Raw genomic sequence first — 23,930 nt, forward strand, 5'->3', positions numbered from 1 at the left:
GCTGCATCAAATTGTCACTTAACTGGTTCCACTATGATTGCCTACACTCATCTCCATGTTTTATTGGTTTGAAACTGTGTCCTCTATATCTACCCTCCCACAGCTTTGTGTAAAGTAAGATTTCAGGTTAATTGTTTTCATTCCCTTATAAATTAGATTAGATTAGATTACAGTGTGGAAACAGGCCCTTCGGCCCAACTAGTCCACACCGACCCGCTGAAGCGTAACCCACCCATACTCCTGCATTTACCCCTTACCTATCCACACCCCTAACCTAACACTACGGGCAATTTAGCATGGCCAATTCACCTGACCTGCACAGCTTTGGACTGTGGGAGGAAACCGGAGCACCCGGAGGAAACCCACGCAGACACGGGGAGAACGTGCAAACTCCACACAGTCAGTCGCCTGAGGCGGGAATTGAACCCGGGTCTCTGGCAGCAGTGCTAACCACTGTGCCACTGTGCCGCCCATAATGTTGTACATCTCACCGGCATTTATCTCTGAAAATCCAATGCCTGAGTCTGTTACAAACTCATGAATTAGGAGCAGAAATAAGGTCACTTGGCCCCTCGATCTGTTTTTCCAGCAACACACTCTCAACTCTGATCTCCAGTATCTGCAGACCTCACAATCTCCCTCGATCTGTTCTGTCATTCAGTAAGATCATGACTGATCTGATCTGATCCAACCTATCCAACAACCTTTCACTCTCTCACTTATTGTTAATTTATCTACCTGCCTGTCCTAGTTTTCCCTTGCAACTCAGACATCTGATACAAGGCATTGTCCTTTTGGCTTTGTCTGCACTTGCTCCACCACCGGAATGTATTCCCTTTGTCTCAGTGTCCAGAGCTGAACACAACATAAAGGTATTTAAATGGAGAAAAACTGCAGAAAGTTGCAACATAAAGGCACTTTGGGGTACTGGTGCACAAAACACAGAAGGCTAGCACACAGGATGCAGCAGATAATCAGGAAGGCTAATGGAATGGTGGCCCTTATTTCAAGGGGGTTGGAGTATAACAGTATGGAAATATTACTGCAACTGTATAAGGTGCAGGGGAGACCACATCTGGAATACTGTGAGCAGATTTGATCCCTTATTTAAGGAAAGACATCATTTAATTGAGGGTTCACTAGGATGATCCCTGTTAAAGAGGGATTGTCTTATAAGCAAAGGCTAAACAGGTTGGGACTCTATTCACTGGAGCTCAGAAGAATGAGAGGTGATCTCATTGAAATATGTAGGATTCTTAAGGGGTTTGACAGGGTAAATGCTGAGAGGATATTTCTCCTCATGTGAGAGTCTAAGACCAGAGGACATAGTCTCAGAATAAGGGAGTGCCAAATTTGAGACTGAGATAATGAGGAATTTGTTTCTGAGGTTTGAGAGACTTTGGAACTCCTTGTCACAGGGAGCTGTGGGGGCAGAGTCTCCTTGTGTATTTTTAAGGCTGAGATAGTTAGATTCTGGATTAGGAGGTTACAGGGGAAAGAGCAGGAAAGTGGATGTGAGGAATGTTGGATCAACCATGATCCTATTGAATGACACATCAGGCTTGGGGGGTCAAATGGCTCCTATTTCTGATGGTCTTATGTGTGTTGGTTGAATATGTTGAATGTCAAGCTTGCTTTAGGCTCCTAGGTCCCTATCAACTTCATTCAAAGCTGTTTAAACACTTGTTCATAGATTATATGTGTTGCCTGTCTTTCCTTCCTATGTTCAGCAGATACATTTATTAACCTTAGTACACTCAATGAGAATGAGGAGAGTTTGAAGATCAGAAAATAACACCATTGACATTCAGCGAGGCAAACAGACCTATATGGATTAGGAGCATTGATTCAGAGGCTGAGCTACTGTGGACTTAAACCAGAGACTGAAGTGAAAGAAGGAATGCAAAGTTTTCCTCTCCTGTAGGTCCTTTTGAGGGCTTAGAGTGTTTGGGGTCAGAATTGGAAGGGGATGGGTAGATTGACTGTTTGCAGTAATGTGGCTAAATTTGTGTTCCCATTAATGAAAGTGGAGGTTCAGATGAAAAGCGAGGAAAAAGACGTGCTGGAAGGCTGCATTGGTGAGCAGCCAATAGATCCAGATTCAAAGGTATATTTTTGGCGGTTAATTTGCCTTGTTTATAGGCCAGGCCATCTGTAAATTGTGCAACTCTGATTGTCTTGTCCATTACCTGGGCCTGGACGCCTCTATTGTCCTAACTTTCACCAATCCAGGGACCTGAATAGTGGTGACTTGTCAATGTCCAGGTCATTTAGTGTCAGAGAGGTATAGCAGCAGGACCTCCAGTATGGGAAGGCACCCTGACTCTTTGTGGCTGTGAGCTTTCTGTGGTATGGATGAATATTCCACCTGCTTCAGGACCCAATGGGAATTCAAATGGACTGCTCCACTTGTGTTTCCAGGCCTCATCTGCTTTCTTGTCTCCCCTTTATAAGACCATAAGATATAGAAGTAGTCCATTCAGCCTATTGAGTCAACTCTGCCATTCAATGAGATTGTGGCTGATCTGATAATCTTCTACTCCATTTTCCTGCCTTTTTCCATACCCCAAGATTTACTTATTAAAATATCTGTCTCAGCCTTGAATATTCTTAATAATCCATCTTCAACAGCCCTCTGTAATAAAGAATTCCATGGATTAATTACCCTCTGAGAGACGAAATTCCTCCTCATCTCCCTCTGAAACTGATGACTCCTTACCCTAAGATTATGTACTCAGGTCCTAGACTCTCCCAGAAACCACCTTTCTGCATATCACTCATTCTTCTAAATTCCAATGAGTACAGGTCCAACCTTTTCAATCTCTCCTCGTAAGAAAATGCCTCCATTCCTGGGATCGGCCTCGTGTGCCTCCTCTGGACTCTCTGCTATGCCAGTGTATCTTTCCTTAGATGAGGACAACAAAACTATTCCCGATGTTTTGGTATTGCCTGACTGACGCCTTGTAAAGTTTTAGCAAGGCATCCCTTTTTTGCACTCCATTCCCTTTGGTCAATATCTGGCCAACATTCCATTTGCCTGACATATTACCTGCTGAACTTGAGTGTTAATGTTTTGTGATTTACACACAAGGACTTCCAAGTCCCTCTGTGCTACAACTTTCTGCAGTCTTTTTACATGGAAATAATATTCAGCTTTTCCGTTCTTCCTGCCAAAGTGCATAATCTTATATTTTCCCACATTATATTCTATCTGCCACATGTTTTGCACACTCATTTAATCTGTATATATCTTATGCCCTCTTATTATTGACCCTTTAACTGTTTCCTATCCACCCTGTCCATGCCCCTCATACTCTTAATACACCTCAATTAAGTCCTCTCTCTGCTCCAAAGAAAACAACTCAAGCCTATCCAGTCTCTCTTCAGAGCTAAAATGCTCCAACCCAGGCAACATCCTGGTGAATTTCCTCTGCACCCGCTCCAGTGCAATCACATCCTCCCTATAGTGTAGTGACCAGAACTGCACACAGTACTCTAGCTGTGACCTAACCAGAGCTTTGGACAGTCCAAACATAACCTCCCTGCTCCTTTAATCGATGTCATGGTTGATAAAGTTAAAAAATCACACGACACCAGGTTATAGTCCAACAGGTTTATTTGGAAGTACAAGCTTTCAGAGTATTGCTCCTCCATCAGGTAGCTACTTGATGAAGGAGCAGTACTCCGAAAGCTAGAGTTTCCAAATAAACCTGTTGGATTATAACCTGGTGTCCTGTGATTTTTAATTTTGTCCACCCCAGTCCAACACCGGCACCTCCACATCATGACTGATAAAGGTAAGTGTCCAGTATACCTTCATCACCACATTATGAACTAACTGCCTTCAGGAATCTATGGACAAAACCCCCAAGATCCTTCTATTTCTGAACTTCCTTGTGCCCTACCATTCATTGAGTACTTCCTTGTCATGTTATTTCTTCCAAAGCGCATTACCTCACCCCTTTCAGGGTTAAATATCATCTGCCACTCATCTACCCATCTGACCAAAATGCCAATATCCTCCTGAAACCTAAGACCGTCTTCCTCATTAACCACCCAGCCAATCTTCATGTCATTCACAAAGTTACTGATCACCTTCCCACATTCCCATCTAATCTTTGCCACATTGATTTTTCCTTCAATTTGATACTATCCTTACCTCTCTCGGTTAACCATGGTTGATTTATCCACTTCTGAAAACTCATCTCTCTCACTGGGATATGTATATATCTTTGCTGTAATTCATGATAGTTTCTTAAACATAGACTCATAGAGATGTAAAGTATGGAAACAGATTCTTCGGTCCAACCCGTCCATGCCGACCAGATATCCCAACCCAATCTAGTCCCACCTGCCAGCACCCGTCCCATATCCATCCAAACCCTTCCTATTCATATACCCATCCAAATGCCTCTTAAATGTTGCAATTGTACCAGCCTCCACCACATCCTCTGGCAGCTCATTCCATATACGTACCACCCTCTGCGTGAAAAGGTTGCCCTTTAGGTTTCTTTTATATCTTTCCCCTCTCACCCTAAACCTATGCCCTCTAGTTCTGGACTCCCTGAAACCAAGGAAAAGACTTTGCCTATTTACCCTATCCATGCCCCTCATAATTTTGTAAACCTCTATAAGGTCACCCCTCAGCCTCCAACGCTCCAGGGAAAACAGCCCCAGCCTGTTCAGCCTCTCCCTATAGCTCAAATCCTCCAACCCTGGCAACATCCTTGTAAATCTTTTCTGAACCCTTTCAAGTTTCACAACATCTTTCCGATAGGAAGGAGACCAGAATTGCACGCAATATTCCAACAGTGGCCAACCAATGTCCTGCACAGCAGCAACATGACCTCCCAACTCCTGTACTCAATACTCTGACCAATAAAGGAAAGCATATCAAATGCTGCCTTCACTATCCTACCTACCTGTGACTCCACTTTCAAGGAGCTATGAACGTGCACTCCAAGGTCTCTTTGGTCAGCAACACTCCCTCGGGCCTTACCATTAAGTGTATAAGTCCTGCTAAGATTTGCTTTCCCAAAATGCACCACCTCGCATTTATCTGAATTAAACTCCATCTGCCACTTCTCAGCCCATTGGCCCATCTGGTCCAGATCCTGTTGTAATCTAAGGTAACCCTCTTTGCTGTCCACTACACCTCCAATTTTGGTGTCATCTGCAAACTTACTAACTGTACCTCTTATGCTCGCATCCAAATCATTTATGTAAATGGCAAAAAGTAGAGGACCCAGTACCGATCCTTGTGGCACTCCACTGGTCACAGGCCTCCAGTCTGAAAAACAACCCTCCACCACCACCCTCTGTCTTCTACCTTTGAGCCAGTTCTGTATCCAAATGGCTAGTTCTCCCTGTATTCCATGAGATCTAACCTTGCTAATCAGTCTCCCATGGGGAACCTTGTCGAACGCCTTACTGAAGTCCGTATCGGTCACTCTACTGCTCTGCTCCCATCAATCATCCGACATTGTTCATCAACCATCTTTTCTACTGAACACCTTTCAAGCCGACTCTGCCATCACTCCTTTGTAGTTACCCTTATGTTTAGTACGGTTGTTTCCAACCAAGTTTCACACCCTCAAACTGAATTTCAAATTCTACCATTTATAAGATACAGGAGCAGAAGTAGGCCATTCAGCCCATCAGCTATTGACCACATAATGGTCAAACCTATTCTGTTTCCTTCATTTTGTGCCTGAGATTCTTCAATAGTTTGAGGCCATTATCTAGCTTCTTAAAAAATATAAAGTCTCAACTTTTGCTTTGTTGACATCCTCAGTTGCCTTTTTTTCATTTTTATTTGGCTGGACTACATGTTTTGTCCTTTGCCTTTTTGAGTCTCCAAGCAATTAAATATATCATCCTTTGTGATTTAGAGTTGGAATGATTGTTGGGTCGAGATGGAAGTTTACATGACAGGGTCCACGTTGTCTCAGCTTATCTGCTGCTGAAAGCTTCATCATACTCACTGACTTACGTTGATTCCTGATTAGGCAACACCTCGATTTTAAAATTTGCATTCTTGTTTTCAAATCCTGCCATACCACGGCCCCTCCTTATCTTTCAAACCTCTTCTAACTTCTATGCTTCTGACATCTGTGCTCCTCCAATTCTGACATTCCTGACTGTAATTACTTCATCATCGGTAGCTGTGCCTTCCTTTGCCTGGGCTCTATGATATGGAATTCTCATTTTAGACCATGTCACCTCTCGATCTATTCACTTTAAGTCGATCCTTAAAACCAACTCTTTTGATTAACCTTTTGGTCATTTATACTCACATACTCTCATGTTTGATACTTTTCCTCTTAAACAGCTTGGAACACTTTGCTACCTTAAAAGTGCTGCATAAAGGGCAGGTGGGACCTGTGCAGGAAGGACCGGTTGCACCGAGAGAGGCTCCAGTGTACTTGCAGGGAGGTTTGCTCATGCCAATCGGGAAGGTTTAAACTGGTGTGACAGAGCAGTCAGTCAGCATGTGGAGTGATTTTGAGGACAAAGTCAATGTTAAATAAGTCTAATAGGATGAACAGGCAGGACCAGTTTAATGAATATGGTGGGACTGGCTTTGAAAGAACTCCACAGAGGCCAGTATCCCGTCACCAAGTTACCCTGTATTTACACATGGAGGTCCTTGACACTGATCTAGCTCCCTCAGAGCCAGCTTTGAATGAACAGAACCCTTGACATTCATGTTGTTTTTTTTCAGGATGTCTGATACTCCTGTTTTTTTTTCAACCCCCTCACTACCGCCGAACTGTGGTAGTGCTTATTTTTTCCCCAGCACCCATGATGTGTGTGTGCAGGTGTGAGACACAGTGAGAGACACAAAGTGCACGAATCTTTATTCAATTTCCACCACCAGGAAGATAGGAAAACACCCGAGTGGCCAGTGACAAGCAGTGCCCTTCACATCAAAGGGCAATGCTGTGTGATCAAACTGTGAAGGGGAGGGCAGGGACTAAACCAAAAGAGTTGGAGGGGGAAATAATGCACTCCACTCCCTGCGGCGCCCACCTCTCCCTGAACAACTCCAGGGTGTTGGGTGCCACCGCGTGCTCCTTCTCCAGAGACACCCGGGCTCTCTCATAACCGCGGAAGAGGGGCAGGCATTCGGCCCTAATGACCCCCTCCACGGCCTGCTGCCTGGACCTGTTCATAGCCAGTTTGGCCAGACCCAGGAGCAGACCCACGAGGAGGTAGAGTCATGTTTTTTTTCTTTTTTTTTAAAGGGCGAGACTGTGTTTATTATTTTTTTTATTATATTATTTTTTTTTCTTCTTCCCCACACTACCGCCTAACTGCGGTAGTGCTTATTTTCCCCAGCACCCATGGTGTGTGTGTGCAGGTGTGAGTCACAGTGAGAGACGCAAAGTGCACAAATCTTTATTCAATATCCACCACCAGGAAAAGTAGGAAAACACCCGAGTGGCCTGTGACAAGCAGTGCCCTTCACGTCAAAGGGCAATGCTGTGTGAACAAACAGTGAAGGGGAGGGCAGGGACTAAATCAAAATAGCGTTGGAGGGGGAAATGATGCACTCCACTCCCTGCGGCGCCCACCTCTCCCTGAACAACTCCAGGGTGTTGGGTGCCACCGCGTGCTCCTTCTCCAGAGACACCCGGGCTCTCTCATAACCGCGGAAGAGGGGCAGGCATTCGGCCCTAATGACCCCCTCCACGGCCTGCTGCCTGGACCTGTTCATAGCCAGTTTGGCCAGACCCAGGAGCAGACCCACGAGGAGGTAGAGTCATGTTTTTATCTGTCAGCCAGGGCTCCTTGATTGGACCGGGTTAACAGCCCCAATCAGGGAACTCATTCTATGAGGTCCACTTGGCTGACTTTGTTACAATCACTACAGGCATGTATTTATTTTAGGATAGGGAGTATTAAAAGGTAAGGGAAATGAACTTAGAACCTGGATTAGTACATGGAACTATGATGTGGGAGCCATTACAGAAACTGGGTTGAGAGAAGGGCAGGACTGACAGCTCAACGTTCCCAGGTGTAGATGTTTCAGGCGAGATGGAGAGGGGTGTAAAAGGGGAGGGGAGTTGCTTACTAATTAAGCTGTACTAGCTGTACTAAGAGAGGATATCTTGGAGGGCTCAACCAGCGAGGCCATTTGGGTAGAACTCAGGAAAAAGAAAGGTGCAATCATTATGATGGGGTTTTACTATCTGCCTCAAAAGGCCAGCCTGAGATAGTGGAACAGATATGTAAACAGATCATGGAAAGATGTTAACAAAAACAGGGTTGTTTTTGTGGGTGATTTTAACTTCCCCAATATTGACTGGGGAAGGGAGGGCAGAATTTGTTTGGTGCATCCAGGAGGGTTGCTTGAAACAATGTGTAGGTAGTCCAACTCGGGAAGGGGCTGTACTCAAACATGTAGGGGGAAATGAGCCTGGCCAGGTGATCGAGGTTTCAGTGGGGAAGCGTTTTGGGAACAGTGATCATAATTCCATGTGTTTTAAGATAGTTATGGATAAGAATTAAACTGGTCCTCAGGTGAAAATGCTAAATTGGTGCAAGGCTAATTACAACAGTATTAGACATGAGAAATTCGATTGGGTGCAGCTATTTGAGGGTAAATCCACATCTGACACGTGGGACCGTTTTGAAAGTCAGTTGATCAGAGTTCAGGACTAGCGTGTTCCTGTTTGGATGAAAGATAAGAATGGCAAGATTCGGGAACCTTGGCTGACGAGATATTGAAAGGTTAGTCAAAAGAAAAAGAAAGCATATGTAAGGTTTAGGAAACTGAAATCAAACAAGGCCCTTGAGGAGTATAAAGGAAACAGAAAAGCACTTAAACAAAAACATTAGGTCGAGAAGGGCCAAGAAATAGCCTTTGGATTCGAACATCTGCAGTTTTTGTCTCTAACTAAGAAATATCCTTGGCAAGTAGGATTAAGGAGAATCCCAAGGCATTTTATACGTATATTAGGAGCAAGAGGATAGCTAGGGCAATGTCAGCTCCACTCAAGGACAAAGGAGGGAATTTATGCATGGAGCCATAGGAAGTGGGTGAGATTCTTAATGAGTACTTTGCATCTGTATTCACCAAGAAGAGCAACATGGATGATGGTAAGATTAGGGAGGGGTATATTGATACTCCAGGGCACGTTGGTATTAAGAAAGAGGTGGTGTGGTTGTCTTGAAAACAATAAGGTAGATAAGACCCCAGGGCCTGATGGGATCAGGAGGCAGAGAGGAGATTGCTGGGATCTTTGTATCCTCTTTAGCCACAGGTGAGGTCCCAGAAGCATGGTGAATAGCCAATGTTGTTTCTTTGTTTAAGAAGGGCAACAGGGATAATCCAAGAAATTATAGGCTGGTGAGCCTTACATCAGTGTAGGGAACGTAATGGAGAAGATCCTTCAAGACAGGATTTACTCAGATTTGGAGAAGAATGGACTAATTAGAGATAGTCAACATGGCTTTATGTAGGGGAGGTCTTGTCTTACAAATCTGATTTAATTTTATGAGGAACTAACAATAATGATTGATGAAGGTAGAGCAATGGATGTTGTCTGCGTGGACTTTACTAAAGCATTTGACGAGGTCCCTCATGGTAGGCTGGTCCAGAAGATTAAGTCGCATGGGATCCATGGTGAATTAGTAAGTTGGATACAAAATTCGCTTGGTCATAGAAGACAGGGTAGTTGTGGAGCGGTGTTTTTCTAACTGGAAGGCTGTGAACAGTGGTGTTCTGCAAGAATCAGCGTTGGGATCTCTATTGTTTGTAATATATATATATATATATATATATATTTGCAGATGACATGAAAATTGGTGGAATTGTGGATCGTGAGAAAGGTTATAAAAGGATACATCATGATGTGGAGGTGCCAGTGTTGGACTGGGATGGACAGTTTACCTGACGAAGGAACAAATAAACCTGTTGGACTATAAGCTGGTGTTGTGACTTCTGACTTTATCAAAGGATACAGCAGGATATAGACTAATTGGAAAGCTGGGTGGAAAAATGGCAGATGGAGTTTAATCTGGACAGATGTGAGGTGATGCATCTTGAGAGGTCAAATGCAACAGGAAATGGCAGGATCCTCAGGAGCACTGATATGCAGAGGGATTTTGGGCTGCAAGTCCTTAGCTCCATGAATGTCGCAACACAAGTGGATAAAGTGGTAAAGAAGGTGTACAGCATGCTTGCCTTTATCAGTCAAGGTATTGAGTATAAACGTTGGCAAGTAATGTTGCAGCTAGATTAGATTACTTACAGTGTGGAAACAGGCCCTTCGGCCCAACAAGTCCACACCGACCCACCGAAGCGCAACCCACCCATACCCCTACATTTACCCCTTACCTAACACTACGGGCAATTTAGCATGGCCAATTCACTTGACCTGCAAATCTTTAGACTGTGGGAGGAAACCGGAGGAAACCCACGCAGACACGGGGCGAACGTGCAAACTCCACACAGTCAGTCGCTTGAGGCGGGAATTGAACCCGGGTCTCTAGCGCTGTGAGGCAGCAGTGCTAACCACTGTGCCACTGTGGGACTTAGGCCACATTTGGATTTTTAGGTGCAATTCTGGTCACCACACTATAGGAAGGATGTGAAGGCTTTGGAGAGGGTGCAAAAGAGGATTACCAGGATATTGCCTAGACGGAGTGTAGTAGCCATCAGGAGAAGTTGAGAGTGTGGTGCTGGAAAAGCATAGCGGGTCAGGCAGCATTAGGAATCCTGATGAAGGGCTTATGCCCGAAACGTTGATTCTCCTGCTCCTAGGATGCTACCTGACCTGCTGTGCTTTTCCAGCGCCTTCCTCTCGACTCTGATCTCCAGCATCTGCAGTCCTCACTTTAGCCTATTAAGAGAAGTTGGACAAACTTGGATAGTTTTTTGCGAGAGTGTTGAAGGCTGAGGGGTGATGTGATAGAAGCATATAAAATGATGCATGAATAGGATGGATAGATGGAGTCTTTTTCCCAGGGTGGAAATATCAAATACTACAGGACAGAGGTTTAAGGTGAAGAGGGGAAAAGTTTAAAGAAGATGTATGAGGAAAGTATTTTTTATATAGAGGATGGTAGGTGCCTGGAATGCACTGCCAGGTGAGGTGGTAAAAACAGATACGACAGCAATGTTAAGAGGCTTTTAAACAGTCAGTGAACAGGGGGATACAGACCGCGCGCAGGCAGATAGGATGAGTTTAGAATGGCAAGGGTACCTGTAGTGCAGTGATAGTGTCCCTATATTTGGGACCAGGATGACTGGTTTCAAGTCCACCCTGCTGCAGAAGTATGAACATTTCTGAATAGGTTGATTAGAAACTAATAGAGTGGCATCATGGTCAGCACAGACGTGGTGGGCTGAAGGGCTTGTGCTGTAATGTTCCATAGTCTAAATGCAGATTCTTGTTGAGCCAGATCCAGTTCTCCAATGAGTGCCAGTGGTGAAATGACAACAAGGAACATCACAGTAAAGTGCAATATATTTACAGAAATGCCGTGCACAGCGGTGTTGTCATTGTCACAAAGACGTCAGTTCACTCTGTGCCCCTCCCCTTGGCTGCAGAAACAATCCTTCTTTAAATTGTGATGTGGATTGTGTCCTGATGAGCACTACATTTCTGCTCGCCATCCATCTAGAAAATGTTGTCTATCACCCAGTTGTCTCAATGATTTTCTGATAGATAGCAACTTAAGGCTTCACCTTGTAGCTGTGAATTTTCTGACGGATTTCAATTTTATTCCTTCTAGTTATATTGATTCTCGGTGAGCTGAAAAGGCAAGTCTATAGAACTAAATCTAGATTATTTCTGTCCAGACCACTGCGAATACTTTGTTCAAATCTCCTGCATCCTCCTAATTGGGTGAATTATCTCATCATCAGTTAGCCTGGTATGTTTTTTAGGTTGGTACCTGCCCCTCCACTGTGTAGGATATGGTATTATTGAGACAAAGGCTCCAATTAAACTTACTTCTTTCAGTCCAGAATGTGAAATGGGTCTGATTTCTGCACACAGAATTCAGCTCAACTGGCTGAGTTTGCAGCACCAGTTGTCTGGAAATATGTATGTGCACTGAAGAGGAAATGTTTTACTGGAATCAAGCTGGGGGAGTCCAGGGAGTTTCACTGGACACCCCCACAGAAGCCTTTTCACACTGGACACCAACCAGGAGCACAAACTTTGGAAGGTTGAACTGCCAACTGAGAAACTTCCATCCCTCCATTCCCCTGCTCCTTGCCCTGATCACACCAGTTCAGATATCAGTCAGGAGTGTGATGGATACTCCCCACATGCCTGGGTGGGTGTAGCTCCAGCAACACTGAAGAAGCTTGACACTATCCAGAGCAAAGCAGCCTGTTTGACTGGCTCCACAAACATCCACTCCTGCCATCCTCAGAAACTGCAGTGGGTATTATCTACAAGGCGTACTGCAGAAATTCACCAAAGCTCCTAACGAGTACCTTCCAAACCCACAATCACTTTGATCTAGAAGGACAATGACAGCAGACAATTGGGAACACCCACCACCTGCATGTTTCCCTCCAAGCCACTTACCATTCTGACTTGGAAATATATTATTGTTCCTTCAGTGTTGCTGGGTGAAAATCCTGGAATTCAATCCTTAATGGCAACCCACAGCACACAGACTACAGTGGTTCAAGAAGGCAATTCACCTACTTTCTCAAGGCCAACTAGGGAGCGGCAATAAATGCTGGGCCCAGCCAGTAATACCCACATTGCATGAATGAATAAATAAGCTCCTTCAACACAGAATGGTGTCCAATCATATGTAACACACCTACTCACTGGCTGCTGAATTTACTTGCTGAATAAGCGGGGGTGGGGAGAGAACGTGGCAGTTTTAACATGGCCTCTGGCAGAAGACAAGAGGGATCCTTTTTCCATTTTTAATGTCAGTGCCTCAGAACGCTGATAGCTAGAGGGGAACATTCAGCACGATGCACTGCACCCTGTAAAGAAATGACAGCAATAATATTTCAAGTGCACAAAGGTCAGCTGCAGACACAGACTGAAATCTAGTGGTGGAAATCTCAGACTGGGAAGGATAGGAGATGCTGGCCCAGGGTACAACAACAATGCGTTTATATATAGCACCTTGTAAAACAGCTCAAGGTACTTAAAAGAAGTGTGAAAACACACACACACACCCTTAGGAGACGTTAGTGCAGATGACTAAATGTTTAGTAAAAATAAGTAGGTTATAAGGAGCCTCTTAAAATAGAGAGAGAGAGAGAGAGAGAGAGAGAGGTCATCCCAGAGCTTAGGGAAGGCTGCTGCCAGTGGTGAAGCTATTTAAAATTTGGGTGCTCAAATAATTAGAATTGCAGTGTTACACATATCTGAGGGCTGTGGGGACTGGAGAAACTTGTAGGATGAGGAAACAGAGGGAACTTCAGATGAATATAAACATTTTAAAAATCCCCTATTCAAAATACTACCAAGGGATTTTTAAAATCCACCTGAGAGGGCAGACAGGACCTCAGTTTACCATCTCATCCAAAACACATCCCATCCACAGTGCAACACTGCTGGAATATCAGTGTGGACTAACTTGCTGTGGCCTATGAGAATAAAGGTCTTTCTCTTTTGGGTCTTGTGGGAAGACAAAGGTCAGGGGGAGGTCAGAGGCACCCCTGAAATGCCTGGCTTCAGACTGAAGCAAATGGACCCTCTAACCAAGCAGGCAGGTCACAGAAACCAGTCACCTTTCTTGCATGCAGGAACAGGGGTAATCACGCTGGTGGTGAGTTGAGGGCTTTAACTGTTTGTTACTTGACCACTTAAGAGTTTGATTGCTGGTGAGTTTAGAAAATCCCCAACGGCCCTTCTTATTCAACACTAACACTTCATTAGCAATTCCTGTTTTTCTGATTTAGAGCATCTGCAGTTCTTTTGGGGTTTTTTTTTTAGCTGAGCTGGTTAGGTGGCAAGTGTGTGACTCAGAATAATGCCAATACCACAAGTTCAATTTCCATTCTAGATGAGGTAGACCTGAAACCTGCCTTCTTGCTCTGCCCTTGAGAGTGAAAGGCAACGGCAGCCACCACAGGCAAAAAACAGTTGAGAAAACACCTCTGGATGAAGCATTAGCAGACAATGAGCTCGGACTGCCAATACCTTCCTTACTTTTGATTATGGTGTCCTGGGTGGCCACCTTGTGCTGCAGACTTCCTGAAATGTCTCTGCAGACTCCAGTTGGAGAATCATTGGTCTACAGTGTGCATGGTGTGTGTATGTGTACATGTACACAATGGTGCAGGAGCAGTTTTAGAACTGCTTTTAATATGTCAAGGAATGCTAGAAACAGACTCTCCCAGAAAACGTTCAATATGATACTACTTAACTCGTGTACTTTCCTTCATTTTGAAGTAAATATTCTCTCCCACAGTATGAAAGAATATTTTAATTACATCAAAGAAAACTAATTAGGTTTTCAAACTTTAAATGTGAAAAAACATAATAAGAGTTCTGGTAGTTTTGAGAATATGGTAAAACTATTTACAATGCTTTTGTGAAAAGTTTAAAAGAAAGGGGAGATTTGATCACTGTTTGTTCATGTTCTTTCCTCTACTGCAGGAATGATATAGACTCCAGTTCTAAATGTAAATGTGACAACATTCACTGAGTTCTTTCTCTATTTAGACAATAGACAATAGGTGCAGGAGTAGGCCATTCTGCCCTTCGAGCCTACACCACCATTCATTATGATCCTGGCTGATCATCCTCAAATAGTATCCTGTTCCTGCCTTATCTCCATAACCCTTGATTCCACTATCCTTGAGAGCTCTATCCAACTCTTTCTTAAATGAATCCAGAGACTTGGCCTCCACTGCCCTCTGGGGCAGAGCATTCCACACAGCCACCACTCTCTGGGTGAAGAAGTTTCTCCTCATCTCTGTCCTAAATGGTCTACCCCATATTTTTAAGCTGTGTCCTCTGGTTCGGGACTCACCCATCAGCGGAAACATGTTTCCTGCCTCCAGAGTGTCCAATCCTTTAATAATCTTATATGTCTCAATCAGATCCCCTCTCAGTCTTCTAAATTCAAGGATATACAAGCCCAGTTGCTCCAATCTTTCAACATAAGATTAGATTACTTACAGTGTGGAAACAGACCCTTTGGCCCACCAAATCCACACCGACCCGCCACCCACCCATACATTTACCCCTTACCTAACACTACGGGCAATTTAGCATGGCCAATTCACCTGACCTGCACATCTTTGGACTGTGGGAGGAAACCGGAGCACCCGGAGGAAACCCACGCAGGCACGGGGAGAACGTGCAAACTCCACACAGTCAGTTGCCTGAGGCGAGAATTGAACCCGGATCTCTGGCACTGTGAGGCAGCAGTGCTAACCACTATGCCACCGTGTCACCCACAAAGATAGTCCCACCATTCCAGGAATTGACCTTGTGAACCTACGCTGCACTCCCTCAATAGCCAGAATGTCTTTCCTCAAATTTGGAGACCAGAACTGCACACAATATTCCAGGTGCGGTCTCACCAGGCCCCTGTACAGCATTTTGCTGACATCACTTCCTTTGTTATTGTCATAAGAATGTGATTGATTAGGGCATTTCAAAGCAATAAATGATTTTTCTGTTAGCAGCTTCGGTTAATAACTATAGAAGTGGATTTAGAAATTGTCAATCATTCTTGACTATAAATCTCTATTTTTATACTGAAAAGTAAATTTGATGGCAGTTCACCCAGTTCAATTTAACAACTGTTTAAAAACATGTTACAAGAAACCTGCTACATTGATTAATTCTGCGATGTTGGACTGGACACATTTGATAGCTAAAGGTATATTGAGTGACACAGGAAGCAGTACAAAGGTACCACAGGCACATCTTGGTTGAATGTTAAGTGTGGAAGTGGGTAGCCTTTTGCCATTAAATCAGAAGACTGGGTTCTTTAATCAGGACCGATAATCCCCATGTATTGCTGAGAAGGCATGCACCTTCAGGGGAGCTGTGCTGTATTTCTTGGAAGTTTGGATAAGACATTAAACTGAGGCCCAGTATGTCCACTCAGGTGGATGCCACCGATCCTATGGTATTATTGTATGTACAGTAGGGAAGTTCTCCTTGGTATTCTGTGCAATATTTATCATCAAAGTCTTATCCAGTACAGTCACAACAGTGGCATCTATCCGACAATGTGGAAAATTGGTTCCTAATAAACTGCTCACTGACGCTCAGTTTGATTTCTGCCAAGGCTACTTTGCACTTGATCTTATTACAGCCTTGGTTCAAACATGGACCAAAGAGCTGAATTCCAGAAGTGAGGTGAGAGTGATTGCCAATTTTTGACTGAGTGTGGCATCAAGTACTCTAGCAACATTTAGAGTCAATCGGAACTGAGGAAAACTCTCCAAAGGTTGAAGTCATACATGGCACAAAGCAACACGTTTGTGGATTTTGAAGGTCAGTCATATCAGCTCCTGGACCTCTCTGCAGGAGTTCCTCAGGGTATTGTCTGAGGCCCAATCATCTCACATCTGCCCATCATTAGGTCAGAAGTGGGAATGTTCGCTGATGATTGCACAATGTTCAGCGCCATTCACGACTGCTCAGATACTGAAGCAGCACATGTTCATATGTGGCAAGACAATATCCATGTTTGGACCACATAAGTGCCAGGCACTGACCATCTCCAGCCAGAGAGAGAATCTAACCATTGTAATACCATTGAATGTCAAGGGAAATCACTGAATCCCCTAACATCAATGTCCTGAGGTTCTGCCATTGACCAGAAGCTAAATTGGATTTGTCATGCAAATGCTGTGGCTACAAGTGCAGGTCAGAGGATAGGAATTCTGCAGCAAATAATTCACCTCCTAACTCCTCAAAACCTGTCTATCATCTACACAACTCAGGAATGTGATGGAATATTCCCCACTTGCTTGGATGGCTGCAACGTTGAAAAGTGTGGTGCTGGAAAGGCGCAGCAGGTCAGTCAGTATCCGAGGAGCAGGAAAATCAACGTTTCCGGCATAAGCCCTACTTCAGGAATGAGGCTGGTGTGCCAAGCGAACTGAGATAAAAGGTGTGGGGCGGGGGGAGGGGGGGGGAGTTTGGGGGAGGGGCGCTGCGAATACGATAGGTGGAAGGAGGTGAGGGTGAGGGTGATAGGCTGGAGAGGGGGTGGGGCGGAGAGGTCGGGAAGAAGATTGCAGGTCAAGAGGATGGTGCTGAGTCCGAAGGTAGGGACTGAGATAAGGTGGGGGGAGGGGAAATGAGGAAACTGGAGAAACCTACATTCATCCCGTGTGGTTGGAGGGTTCCTAGGCGGAAGATGAGGCCCTCTTCCTCCATGCATCGCGTGGCCAGGGTCTGGCGATGGAGGAGGCCAAGGACCTGCATGGCCTTGGCGGAGTGGGAGGGGGAGTTAAAGTGTTTAGCCACGGGGCGGTTGGGTTGGTTGGTGTGGGTGTCCTAAGGTGCTCCCTGAAACATTCCGAAGTAGGCAGCCTGTCTCCCCAATGTAGAGGAGACCACATTGGATGCAGTGGATACAGTATATGGTGTGTGTGGAGGTGCAGGTGAATTTGCGACGGATATGGAAGGATCCATTGGGGCCTTGGAGGGAGGTGAGGAGGGAGGTGTGGGCGCAAGTTTTGCACTTCTTGAGGTTGCAGGGGAAGGTGCTGGGAATGGAGGTTGGGTTGGTGGGGGTGTGTGGACTTGATGAGGGAGTCGCGGAGGGAGTGGTCTCTCCGGAACGCTGATAGGGGTGGGAAGGGAAATATATCCCTGGTGGTGGGGTCCGTTTGGAGTTGGCGGAAATGACGGCGGATGATACGCTGTATACGGAGGTCGGTGGGGTGGTAGGTGAGAACCAGTGGGGTTCTGTCCTGGTGGCGATTGGAGGGGCGGGGCTCAAGGGCGGAGGAGCGGGAAGTGGAGGAGATGCGGTGGAGAGCATCGTCGACCACGTCGGAGGGGAAATTGCGGTCTTTGAAGAAGGAGGCCATTTGGGCTGTTCCGTAGTGGTCCCAGAGGTGTTCCCTGAAACATAGGATCCACACAGACAGTCACCTGAGGCTGGAATCGAACCCAGGTCCCTGGTGCTGTGAGGCAGCCCAACCGCCCCGTGGCTGAACACTTTAACTCCCCCTCCCACTCCGCCAAGGACATGCAGGTCCTTGGCCTCCTCCATGACCAGACCCTGGCCACACGACACCTGGAGGAAGAGCGCCTCATCTTCCGCCTAGGAACCCTCCAACCACATGGGATGAATGTAGATTTCTCCAGTTTTCTCATTTCCCCTCCCCCCACCTTTTCTCAGTCCCAACCCCCGGATTCAGCACCGCCCTCTTGACCTGCAATCTTCTTCCCGACCTCTCCGTCCCCCCCACCCCCTCTCTGGCCTATCACCCTCACCCCCACCTCCTTCCACCTATTGTATTCGCAGCGCCCCTCCCCCAAATTCCCTCCCCCCCCCCCCCTACCTTTTATCTCAGCCTGCTTGGCACACCAGCCTCATTCCTGAAGAAGGGCTTATGCCCGAAACGTCGATTTTCCTGCTCCTCAGATGCTGACTGACCTGCTGCGCTTTTCCAGCACCACACTTTTCAACTCTGGTCTCCAGCATCTGCAGTCCTCACTCTCTCCTGGATGGGTGCAACTCCAACAACACTCAAAATGGCTGACACCATCCAGGACAAAGCAGCCTTGGCACCATATCCACAAACATTCACTCACTCCACCCCTGACAGCGGCATAGTTGGCAGTAATACCTTCTTGATGGTACTGCTCCTTTCAGTAGATGTGCAGTTGGGACTGGGGGTAATAGGAGGAATTTATAGTCAAAAGGCAAGCAATGAAAATCACCGGTCGGTGAGATCTATAACTAACTGAGGTAATTGGTTAACAAAGAAAAACATTAGGCCTCAGCCTCAGAGTATATTTAATAAATCTTTGCATGGAGGTGCCTGCAAGTATATAAATGCTACAGTCAGTCAGAGATTTTCTGTCTTGATTGCTACCCTGTGATCTCCCACCCTGTTTGCAAAATTTATTGTGTCTAGACTTTTGGTGATGTTGGCATCTGCCATGCAAATCATGGTCGAACGGCCTGGCAAACCTCACTGAGCCCACACATGAAGAATGTCAGTTTTGCATAAGATACCTGGAGGGCTTTTGTATCCCAGAAGGAGACACACGTGGTGAATTGGGGCAGTGGAGAAGGTGTTTGACTCGAATAAGTCTCATCAAAAAGAACAGATCAGGGAAAGCATGTTGCTCGATGTGAGCTCTTGTTAAATTTTTTTTAAAAACATAGTGTGAAAATAACAGAGCTGTTGCGATTCAGAATCCCTGTGGGGATGTCATCTGTAATTGTGCCATCTAGAATGGATAATAATAGACTCTCTGTATGTGTGGGCTGTGTTATTGCAGTTGATGTGGATCTGTGTGCACTGAGACATGTTGGAGATGACAGGAGCAACCGTAGTTCAAAAGAACCAAACAGAAATTCTTAGCCATTGAATAGATCAGCCCTTGTCTCAAGCATGTCTCTTGTATCCTACTCCAGAGATTTAAGCCCCAAATCCAGGCAGTCATGACCAGTGCAGTATTCAGAGAATGCTATGTTGTCAGTGGCGCTGTCTTTCACATGAAACATTGAGCCAAGATTCTGTCTGCCCTTTCTGCCAGGTGTGAAAGAATCCATGTTACCACTGGAAAGGCAGCAGAGGAGCTCTCACTGAAACCTTGGCCAATATTTGTCCTTCAATTAACATTACTTTTAAAAAAGCATTGCTGTTTGTGCAAATTGGCTGCCACATTTCAGGCAGTTTTGATCAGTGATTGCATTTCAAAAGTACGTCATTGGTCACAAAAGGCATGAAATGACTGGAAGTCTGTTCTTTAAATGCTTGTGACTTCCTGTGTACAGCACCTATAGGGAGATTATCCACTTTTCTCCCAACTTGCCGAATACATTTGTTTAATGTGCTGTTTATGATCTATTTTGCAGGGTGATTTACTGAGCCCTTGTCGGTGTGACGGTTCCGTGCGCTGCACCCACCAGCCGTGCCTAATCCGCTGGATCAGCGAGCGAGGCTCATGGAGCTGCGAGCTGTGTTACTTTAAATACCAGGTCCTGGCAATCAGCACCAAAAATCCCCTGCAGGTCAGTTGCAGATATCCACTGACACTTGGGGAAGTAGGGCAGGAGAAATGTACCTTGGATGTGTTTTATTTCCTGTTGAGTTGTAGTCTCCTGCTTGGCCTCTTCATGACAGATCACCCAGCCCACAGTTCTAGTGGAATGTACAATAGCCCCTGCCAGTGCTGTTTATTATGTATGAGCTGCCTCATAATGTCCCAGTGCTTTTTCCCTTGGGGATGGTATGTCGTGCTACAGGAGACTCTACTGCCTCCTGGTGGCTATTTACTGCAGTACTGGCAAACTGTCAGATTCCAGTGTTAAGAATGAGGGTTTTTTCAGAGGATGAGGTAGGGTAATTATTAAAATAGCTGAAAATGTGTTGCTGGAAAAGTGCAGCAGGTCAGGCAGCATCCGAGGAACAGGAAATTCGATGTTTCGGGCACAAGCCCTTCATCAGGAATCAATTCTCCTCGTTAATTATTAAAATACCCCATAAAGGTTGCCATCTATTGAAGCTCCAGCACTTTGTGCTGCCCAATCACAAACCCTTTGGTGCCAAGCACTCTGCCTATGCCACGCTGGTGACAGCTATTATTTACCACAGAAAAGCCAATATTGTCAACAGATAGAAAGAAGTATACCCCCTCACTGATCGCTGCTGTGGGTTGTTAATTCCAATTTCAGTTACACTTTCCTTTTGAATTCCTCCTTCCACAAAGAAAGGTGTTAGTGCTTTCACACAAACAGACAGAGGAAGCTGATAGGAAGGTACAGATTATTATATAGTACCAGTTTCAAACCTAGTGGAGAAATAATTTATTTGGGAAAAGTCAAAATGATGACAGGCTTTTAATTTTAAAAAGGCTCCATCTCCTAACTGCTGAGAATGTGTCCTCACCTCCTACACTTCCCAATCTTGAGAATAGAGATAGTGAAACCTCCTCCACACTCGAAACCTAACAACAGCCTTTTCTGTAAACCGACACTCAGGTGTGGTGTGAACCTAGAGCAGGTTTGGCACAGACCCAGCAGCAAAAGAGAATGAGGTGTCCTCCCCCAGAGGAGTCTGGCTCCACACACTCCCTTTCAATCTGACTCCAGATTGACGTCAACATGTTTGTGCGAGTGAGCAGTGAACCAATTTTGCGCTGAAGTCACAGCTGTGCTGTGAAAATTGGGCCAAGGTGGACAGACTTACAAACCAGAACACCTAAACAGTAACAGAAATGGAAGAGATTCAGAGACTGTTGTGTCTGTGGCTTTTTCCAGGAGTCTGCAAGAAATCCACAGTCATTGAGGTATACAGTACGGATAACAAACCCTTTGATCCAACTCCTCCATGCCTGTCAGGTATATAAATCTAGTCCCATTTGCCGGCATTTGACCCATATCCCTCTGAACCCTGTCTATTCAGTCATTTTCATACTCTCCCCAATTTTTGAACATTTTCCACTCCTTTAATTTGGGGCCTGGCATAAATTTTCTCACTGAGCTGCCCTCGGGTACCTCAGCTTCTTGTTCGTTTCTTTTGTTGTGAGCCTACACAGCAAAGGTCAATGGGTCATTCACCCAAAGTGGCATCATAGCCAAGCCTGATCCTGTCACCATCCCAGCATCTATACGGCTGCAGCTTCCAGCAAAGGTGGGGCAGGGGGTGGAAGAGGAGGAGGAGGTGATGGTGGTGGTGGGAGTGGTGGTGGTGGAAGGTTAATGAATATTTTCTAAATTCTAGGGCAGCACCCCTGGCTGTCTCCTATTCCTTCCTCACCCATATTGCTGGGGACCATTGCAGAAGCTTAACATCTGCACTGGCTGAGTTCACCTAACTTCGTACCCAGACCAAATCCTTGTCAGGATCATGAAATAACCCCTCAGAGGCTGGTATCCCGTCACCAAGTTACCCTTTATTTACACATGCATAGTACTTGACACTGGTCCAGCTTCCTCAGAGCCAGCTCTCAGAGTGAACAGGATGTCTGACACTCCTGTTCTTACCTGTCAGTTAGGGCTCCCTGATTGGGCCTGTTTTCTAGATCAATCAGTGAACTCACTCTATGAGGTCCACCTGGCTGACCTCATTACAATCACTATACCCCTCCCCCTCTAAGTCTGGGGACATGGGTCTATTCCTTTTCTTGTAACCTCTCCTGGGGCGTTTTTGCACCAGGTCGAGTTCCTCTGACTCAGGGTCAGATACGGGTGGCATGCACTGGACCATAGGGTTAAAATCAACTAGGTAAAAAACAATGACTGCAGATGCTGGAAACCAGATTCTGGATTAGTGGTGCTGGAAGAGCACAGCAGTTCAGGCAGCATCCGAGGAGCAGGAAAATTGACGTTTCGGTGTACTGGACCATAGCTTGCCTCTTGCACTTGGAGCATTGTGGAAGAAATTCATCTTCTCCTTCAGATGGTAAAGGGGTCGAGGCTGTGATATCCACCGTCTCCATATCAGACTTCAAGGATTCTTTGACACTGCACTGAAGGGAAGAACCCACGGGTTCTGACTGCCTATTCAGCTACTCTGAGGGATAGGTATGTTTTGCTCTTGTCCCGTTCACAAGGTTGCAGCTTTAACATGGTCCATGTGCTTGTTCAAGACAGCCTCACCTCCCCAAACTTTGTACATCGCAGGACCTAACCTTGCGTCGGCCATGCTTTGGACCCAGGCAGGGCCATTTCCATGAATTTGGCACCAAAAGCCTCACCTGAAGCAAATTATCTCTCTCCTTTAGAGGAGTCTTGTGTCCAGCATTGGTGTTCCTGATGCTGTTTAACCCTCACTGCCAGGCATGGAGTCTTCTCTCCATTTGCAATTCTGCTGGAGCTAACCCTGTAGTTACAGGAGGGGTGGTCCAATCATCAAATAGGAACCGGGACAATATGGTACCGAGAAAAGCTGGAGGCTGTTTCTTTAAGCCTGCCTTCAAAGTTTGGACTGTTCTGTCTGCCAGACCATTGGATGATGGATGGTATGGAGCTGTTCTTGTATGCCAAATCCCATTCAACTTTAGAAATTTCTTGCTGGTAAATGATGGCCTCTTGTCTATGACCAACACCTTTGAGAGTCCATGTATTGAAAAAGATGCTCACAGAATTTCTATCATCCGTTCCTATATTTGATGAGTGACCTCGATGCAAATTTAACCACTTTGAGTGGGCGTCCACAATGACTAAGAACATTGAATCCATGAAAGGACCTGCATTGTCGATGTGTAGTCAAGTCCAGGGTTTACCCGGCCATTCTCACGAATGTGGAGGAGCTGCTGGCAGTAATTTTTGTATTTGTTGGCGCTGCCCCACCAATGCGGCCATGTCTGCATCCAATCCTGGTCACCAGACATAAGGTGTCACCATTTTGGAAACCCCCGGGTGACCCTGGTGGTGTTCAGTTATTATCTGGAGGTGACTTTTACTCGGGACAATCCCTCTTGCTCCCCATAATAAAATGCCGGTGTTTATGGTGATCTGGTCTCGCCGCATCCAGGAACATTTCAGCTCTGGTTGTGATGACCTTTTTGTTTCCCTCATCACCATCAGCTGTTTTAGTTTTGCCAGGACTGGATCCAGAAAGATTAAAACCAGAATGAACTCTTGCATTGGCATCAACACCAGTGAGAGGTGGCTCAAGGCATCCACATGCTACTTGGCCTCACAGATGGTGTTCCAACTTGTAATTGTACGCACTTGGAATGACAGTCCATCACTGAATTTGTCCTGAAGCTATGGGTGGCACAGCCTTATCCTCTTTGAATCGCCTTAGCAGGGGTTTGTTACTTTTACAAACT

General features: G+C 45.5%; 1 protein-coding gene across 1 annotated transcript in view; it reads left to right on the forward strand.

Annotated features, from left to right (window-relative positions):
- The window catches only part of LOC132805769 (E3 ubiquitin-protein ligase MARCHF9-like), a 56,822-nt gene that overhangs the window by 17,531 nt on the left and 15,361 nt on the right, over nt 1–23,930 (forward strand). The window contains exon 2 of the mRNA XM_060821012.1: nt 20,008–20,163. Within this exon, the coding sequence (XP_060676995.1) occupies nt 20,008–20,163 (156 nt within the window). The remainder of the gene's footprint in view (nt 1–20,007; nt 20,164–23,930) is intronic.

This window comes from Hemiscyllium ocellatum, chromosome X (genome assembly GCF_020745735.1).
Source record: "Hemiscyllium ocellatum isolate sHemOce1 chromosome X, sHemOce1.pat.X.cur, whole genome shotgun sequence".
NCBI classification, from domain to species: Eukaryota; Metazoa; Chordata; class Chondrichthyes; order Orectolobiformes; family Hemiscylliidae; genus Hemiscyllium; species Hemiscyllium ocellatum.